The 7,843-nt window shown below is 39.6% G+C and overlaps 1 protein-coding gene across 1 annotated transcript; it reads right to left on the bottom strand.

Moving 5' to 3' along the window:
• Positions 1–623: 623 nt before the first annotated feature.
• LOC128968289 (mannose-binding protein-like) lies at positions 624–6,113 on the bottom strand. Its single transcript, XM_054382701.1, is given in 6 exon segments — positions 624–707; positions 709–935; positions 2,562–2,633; positions 3,252–3,359; positions 4,605–4,730; positions 6,074–6,113. Coding segments are annotated over 6 exon segments (657 nt in total).
• Between the last annotated feature and the right edge of the window lie 1,730 nt (positions 6,114–7,843).

The following is a 7,843-nucleotide window of genomic DNA, read 5'->3' as shown; positions in this document are numbered from 1 at the left end:
CTGGGCATTTTACTCTTTTTTGTAGTTACAGCATATTTCATTTTCTTATCACAGGAAAAAAAAACAGCACTGGAGTAGCTGAAACTCAAAGAAATTATTTACATGTCAGTAATTGCTTGTGTGCAATGGACCTCTGTACCCAGACAATAAAAAACACTCTAAGCTTTATGAGATCATTATCAGTCAATTGTAGAACTAAGGTAAAAGCACTCTAGGAACAAAGCCATCACTAAATACTGAAATAACATAATACTGTATGCACTGTTCATTAATTACATGATAAAAGAACAAAACAAAAGCAACACGGGGACAGTAATACCATTATTTTCATCTTGCATTCATGAGACACTCATAGGAAGGTATAAAAAGCATCCTGCTGAACATGCCAAATTAGCTATACTACCACTATGATAGACAAAATTTAATTCATAATGATTGAAAAAAATTAAACTTGTATTTTATTAGGAGTTTCAAATGACAGAGATATAGAAAAAAACCAATTATAAATACAGTCTGGTTCTAGTTACAACAGGCCACCTTCACTGGAAGCAACTTCTATTATCAACCCACATACTGGAGAGCAAAAACTTTGGGGTTTCTTAGATCAATTAGCTCAAGGATTCTCAAACACATAATGAATGAGAATTTGAACAATTAAGATTATTCCATATTCCAGAGTCTTGTATTACTGCATACTCTTCATTTTTTCAGATTATTTGGTTCTCTAGCATTTCAGTTTCTGTAAGTTACAACCTCTTTATTCCCACACATGAACCTGCCTTCTGTCTGTTCATCAGATATCTCTGTATAAGCCTGCTTTGAAGGTATTAAGTCTTTTAAAGCTATATTCTCAGCCTCATTACTAGGAGAGGCAACTGCTCTTCTAGCCTTTGCACACAGGAATTTTCTGTTGCCAGGAGTATCTTCTCTTGCAACTGAGACAAATATTTTTTTCACCAATACTCTTGATATTGTTTAAAATCAAAGCTAAACCCAAAAGTTTACGTAATTGTGTTATACCAAATATTGACTGTGCTATAGTCACTTACCCACATCATAATTGTGCTTCAGAAGCAGCTAAGAACAGCTATAAAAAGACTGTTTGTTGAAGATGGAGGCAGAAACCCTTAGCAGTCAAACAAAACAGACACCTGGAAATATCAAGTCCACACTTCAAGAAAAATGGAATTTCATAAGAATCTAGATCACAAGCCTTGTTCTAATGTTTTTCATTTCTAGTTCATACAGCTCTTACATCAGGATCTGAAGGAATTCATACTCAAATTAGACTCATGGCAAAATAACTTGCCAGGTTTCAGTGCAAAAATCACAGATCTGTTAAAATACAAAGGAACTGAACTGCAATTAGGTGGTCTTCTATATCCTTCAGCTTTATCACAGAAGCCAAAGCCGAGAACTGTAATGGCACACAGCAGGGAGAGGAGACATAGCGGAAGCTTTAGCGAGCCTGGGAAATGGAGTATTTCTCTGGAAAATATAAATTACCTTAGAAGAAGTAGGAACATATAGTTCAAACCCTTTACAGGCTTTCATGAAAAGTCAATGGAAAGCAAAGCCCTTGTTCATTTAGTAAAAACCACTGGCAGCAGTTCCTTTGAAACATAGCTGCTGTCTTTAATGGGAAAGTTATTTTATCTTACTGTCTTAAAGAATTTTTGGGGATTAGTGTAAAAGATGTTTACCACATTTTAACAAAGATACAAACCCTGGAAGATATGCAGAGTTGAAAGTTTCCCCTGATGGTGCCAGCAGCACAATGCTCTCGGAGGCAGGGAACTCCCGCTGTGCTTCTGTGAAAGATAAAACCTACACAGTAGGGTCAAATACCCTTTTCTAGGACGCTGGTATCTGAGGGAGCACAGGAGAACAAAGGGAGATGGCTGGAGATTACTGCTACCAATCTTTTAGAATTTCCTTGCCCTTCAATTTCTTGCTCCAAAATTGCAGCTTAACTTTCAGACTACACACAGCTATGGCTTTAAAGTTGTGCTTTCTCCTTGGAAGCATGGCCAGTGTGTGGCATAGAGCTACATAACTTGATTCTGCTGAACTTCATCCTGTGGCAAGCTGCAGCCTTTGGCATTTCCTCCCAAGTTAGTTTAAGAACAATGTTGGACCTTGTACTTTTCCTAATGTAGCATTTGTACCAGGGCTAGAAACACACTGATGAGGTGTTCTTTGAAAATTTTCACACAGTATCTGTTCAGGCAGACAGCATTCCACTCTGTCCCTACTCAATGAAAATTATCTAGAACTAAGGCAGTAAGAGAACTGTAATACAATGCTTAAAACACAAATATCCAGACAACAGCAGCTGATCCTGCAGTCCATGTTAACAAAGTCCCTGCCCCATGTGCTGGCAAAGTGATCCTTCATGCTTGGCAGGTCGGTGAAGGAAGGATGCATTCAGTGAGACAGCATTTAAATAATGACCATGTCCCATGAGCACCGCAAAAGAAATTTGTAATATTTGCTTCAGCCTAATGTTTTGCTTCTCCAGCACAGGCATTTCTATCATTTTATCAGGCTAAAAAGAAAACAAATCAATGATTTGACCAAACTTTTTTTGTACCTATTTAGTTCAGCCTCCAAAATCTGTGCTTTTGTCTCTGCTGGTCATTGGTCACTATAACTAGGAGTTAAGAGTGTTACTTGGTAATTTATATTACAATGACAACACAACTATTGTTTCTGAGATGATTAGCCCTCCTGTAACCTGATGTCATGTGAGAGCTATTTGGTCTCCAGAGCAGAAACCACAGGCCACATTACAGATTTGTTCCACTGGAAGAGCCTTATCCTTGACCAGGATAAATACTTGGGTGGGTAGGCTTTGAATTCTCAATGCTGCCAAAGTCATCTTCTATTCAGAAGCAAAAATCTGCTTCTTAAAGGCAAACCACACACATATAAACAATTTTAAATTAATTAAAGCTGAATTAAAAACTACACAAACAGGCAAAGAATGAAGGAAAAAACATGCTGTTTGTTATGTCACTCACATACAATAAACTTATGACTCATTTGAGACACTTTGTTCCCCTAGTTACATTGGCCAGCTCATCTCCTGTGTAACAGATGGTTTATCTTTCTGCTCCTCATAGTTCTGGAAATCACACCTTTCCACAAATGAAGTTACAAGAATGCCAGACATCCACATAAATATTTTCTGGACAATACATTAAATGAAGAAAAACTGATTATAGGAACATGAGAAATTTATTTCTTACTTGAACATTCTCCTTTTTCTCCTTTCTCTCCTTGTGGTCCTAAATCTCCTTATATTGATGGGGGTCCTGCTTTTTCAGGGAAACCCTGTAGACCTCTCAATTCTTCTCCTACAGTTTGCTTTAAAATAAAATAATTTAAATATTTTCTTAAGTTTTTCTTCCACTCTGTTTTCTTAGTGCTCAACGAAGAGTATCAAACACTGACTCTTTTTCCATGTTTTTTTTTCTTTTTTTTTCCTAGGGAAATAAAAACATCTCAGAAAAATGAAATTTCTCCTGCAGAAAGCTTTATTTACTAGCAAAAAATTGTTTACTACACCTACTCACGACACTGAAAGCTGGTGAAATTAATGCTGTCTCTTGTTATTGCAGAACTACCCATGCTCTACAACCAGAAATTCAATTCATCTGTAATCCAATCAAACTTTACAGTGTATGATCTAGAAAATTAGCTAAATCATAAAAATAAGACTGTCTCTGAAGCAGTTTGTTGACCCCGATAGTGCTGGCTTTACTTATTTCAACCATGAAATTGCAGAAGGCATACTAGGGGTACAAGAACTAGAAAATGCATATACAGAATATCAATATATGCTGCTGAATTTTTATGTCATAGCTCACATCAAGTGGTATTGATAATGATGGGAGTTTGCTTGGAGGTTGAAAAGCAGTTATGCAACTCCAAGATGTGTGGTATACACATGACAACACAGACAGGATATGGTAAGAAAGTATACAATTCCATATGTATTTATTAAGTGTTTAGACAGCAACTATGATTTGGCAACTTGGGAGAGCAGATGACTCGGTTCTACTACATGACAGAAAGCACTTGCTGATCTATTTGCTGACTGCAGCAGTGGATGAAAAAAAGGATATTACCTAACTGATAGATCATACCTTGAGGGAATTCCGTTGTTGGATCTTAGTGAGCATGAAGCAATCAAGTTATGACCATCAGATTAGCAACCAAATCTAGAAAGCATGATTTCTGATTTTGAGAGCTGGCCCCTGGATAGAAAAAGCAATAATCATTTAGTAGGATATCATAGGAAACTAAGTAATTCAGAGTACAAATGGTATAATCAGATTAAAATCTCATTACATTTCTGGTATATGGGCTGACAAGATTTTTTTTTTTTTAATTATTAAAACCTAAATATCTAGAGTAGCATTATAAATACAGAAAACATTTTCAGCTTCCTGAAATTGTGCAAGGTTAATGGGGCAGAAGAGAAAGGAGATAAGTAAAAAAAAGCTAAAATGAAAGACTGAAGGAAGCATGAAACAAGACTGCAGGGATGGTAGGGAGTGTGAAAAGTACAATATTGCTAAATGGTTATAGCTCTGTACCTGGTTCTCCCTCTTCACCTTCAGCACCATCTCTTCCATCTCTGCCTTGTAAGCCATGGACTGCAGGTGAACTGCTCTGAATTACTAAGCAGGAACACATTTTCTCTTAAGGTTTATCTGTATAAACTGAAAGGCTGAAGAAGAGCCATTGTTAATTCCACAGATCTATGACAAACCAAGCAGAATAATTTCATAATTTTCTCCATTTACATCAATCTAAAAGGTTGCCTGCAAAAGAGTTTCCTGCATTACCAAGGAAATACCCTCCCGTCTTCAGATGAGATCAAGACCGAGGGATAGTGTCATCTAGCTTCTGTATACTGGGAAACCAGGAAAGAAACAAGCAAGCTTGTAAGAATCTGAAAATCACAGAATCAACCAGGTTGGAAAAGACCTTTGAGATCATCAAGTCCAACCTATCACCCAACACCATCTAATCAACTAAACCATGGCACTAAGTTCCTCATCCAGTCTTATTTTAAACACTTCCAGGGACGGTGACTCCACCACCTCCCTGGGCAGCACATTCCAATGGCCAATCACTCTTTCTCTGAAGAATTTCTTCCTAATATCCAGCATAAATCTCCCCTGGTGCAGCTTGAGACTGTGTCCTCTTTTTCTGTCACTGATTTCCTGGGAGAAGATACCAACCCCCTCCTGGTTACAATCACCCTTCAGGTAGTTGTACACAGCAGTAAGGTCTCTCCTGAGCCTCCTCTTCTCCAGGCTAAACAACCCCAGCTCCCTCAGCCACTCCTCACAGGACTTGTGCTTCAGACCCTTCATCAGCTTTCTTACCCTTTTCTGGACACGTTTGAGCAACTCAACATCTTTCTTAAATTGAGGGGCCCAGAACTGGACACAGTACTCAAAGTGTGGTCTAACCAGTGCTGAGCACAGGGCAGAATGACTTCCCTGCTCCTGCTGGCCACCACATTCCTGATACAAGCCAGGATGCCATTGGCCTTCTTGGCCACCCAGGCACACTGCTGGCTTGTGTTCACAGTCTACTGTCAACCAGTACCCCCAAGTCCCTTTCTGCCTGGCTGCTCTCCAGCCATTCTGACCCCAGCCTGTAGTGCTGCATGGGGCTGTTGTGGTCAATGTGTAGAACCTGGCACTTACATGTGTTAAATCTCATGCCTTTGGACTCTGCCCATCTGTCCAGCCTGTCAAGGTCCCTCTGCAGAGCCCTCCTACCCTCTAACAGTCTGACATCTGCTCCCAGCTTGGTGTCATCTGCAAACTTACTGATGATGGACTCAACCCCTCATCCAGATCATCAATAAAGATATCAAATAGGATTGGGCCCAACACTGATCCCTGGGGGACACCACTAGTGACTGGCTGGAAGTGGCACCATTCACCACCACTCTCTGGGCTTAGGCCTCCAGCCAGTTCTTAACCCAGCACAGAGTGCAGGCTGCCAGCAGGTGTAATGAAAATATCTAATACAGCAACAGACATACTTTTCAAAGTGCTGCAAATCCACTTCAGTGTTTTGTTCATTGTATGACTAAATTTAAAGCATTTCTCTTCATGCCAGATGAGTCATGCAGTGTTCCCCTTTGGGATGAATTCCAAACTCTCCAGACAGTATGCTTTTGCTGGGATTCTTTCCACAGCTATCAGGATTGCTGTATGTCTCCACTTAAAACAGACACCCATAGCTTAAAGAACAAAAAGCTGAAGGGCAGTTTAGTAGTAATGTTATGATTGCCTTCCATTTTTTCCTTTCAGACCATGTGTATTAAAGAAATTTACTAACATAAATTACACCTCACAGCCACAGGCCTCGTGATCCCAAATCTGCAATACTTTGCTGCCCTCTCTGAGTAGAAGAGGCAGTAATGTCAAAAGGTAAAGCTCTCTGTGGTGTTCTGACAAGTTGTTTCTAATGAGGGTCAAATGTGAGGCAGTCATATCCCATGTATTCTGTTTAACTACAAAAAACCAAACAGATGAAACTACCATAAACATGAGCTGACAAACTTTGCAAGCTGAACCAGAAAAAAGGCAGGACTTGCAATCCATAGTTGTATTTAAAGAATATGGAGAAACCTATGTGGAGAATCATATTAAGTGTGGATGGTCTGAGGTCATGAGGCTTCAGCAGTTGCAGATTTTATCAGCAGAGATCAGTATTGGGCCTTGAAAGATATCTTGAAACTTTTGCATTTAGGAGGTGGCTAGTTCTGAAGGTCTTATTTAAAGATATAGATCTCAGGTACTTCTTTTTATTCTTCCATAAAAGGTGCTTTAGGATGACATGGTTCACCCAGTGCAGGTAACAGTGGGGAAGGGATCCTGAAAGAGGCAGCAGAGAATCCTTATTCCAGACCTAGTCTTGGTGGTGACAGCTCTGAGTCATTAGCCTAGAACCTGAGAGACTGTCACTACAGGGCTACTGAAGTAAAGCACTACGAAACTGCTGCTCAAAAGCAGATATTACCGTTATGCAGAAAATAATCAGGGACAGAAAACTATTAAACTGATGGATAACATCCTGGTAACAGTTATCCTCATCAGTCTGCTGTGCTCCAGTGGGGCATCCTAGAAGAGTGTTTTGTAACCAGCATGTCTGCACCTGAAAGGGTTTCATGTGCTCAGTATGGTCAAATACTTATCACAGCAAAAGAGACCTTTTACTTACATAGTGAAATTCTTATTACACCATTTGCTTCTCTGGACACTTTCAAAACCCAGCTGGATGCATCCCTGTGTGGCCTGCCATAGGTAATCCTGCTTTGGCAGGGGCGTTAGCTTGATGATCTTTGGAGGTCCCTCCCAACTCCTAACATCCTGTGATTCTGTAACAGCCAGCACAACAGAAAGCATTACAGACAGAATGGAAGAGAAACCTTCTGGATCTTTGCTTTATGAGCCTGCTGAGAAAAAAACAAACAAACAAACAAAAAACAAAAACCCAAAAAACCACACCACCAACCAATCAACCAAAGGGGATAAAAAAACAACAACAACAACAAAACCTACCAAACCAAACAAAACCCAATCAATTAAACAAATAACCCCTCCCCCCAAACAAACAAAAAAAACCCCAACCAAATCCCTTAACATTTCTGCTAAAAGCTGTAATTTCATGCTTCATTTTGGGAAGAGGTGACTGACAGGCTTATCTCTGTCTTGCACAATCCTAATGATTGTCTACCTCAATCTTACCACCCTTATTTACAGGTACTGCATATGACATTCTGAGAGTGAGCCCTTTGCTGTTTACC

This window comes from Indicator indicator, chromosome 7 (genome assembly GCF_027791375.1).
Source record: "Indicator indicator isolate 239-I01 chromosome 7, UM_Iind_1.1, whole genome shotgun sequence".
NCBI classification, from domain to species: Eukaryota; Metazoa; Chordata; class Aves; order Piciformes; family Indicatoridae; genus Indicator; species Indicator indicator.
The sequence above is the reverse complement of the archived record's forward strand: the minus strand, read 5'-3'. Positions and strand labels throughout refer to the sequence as shown.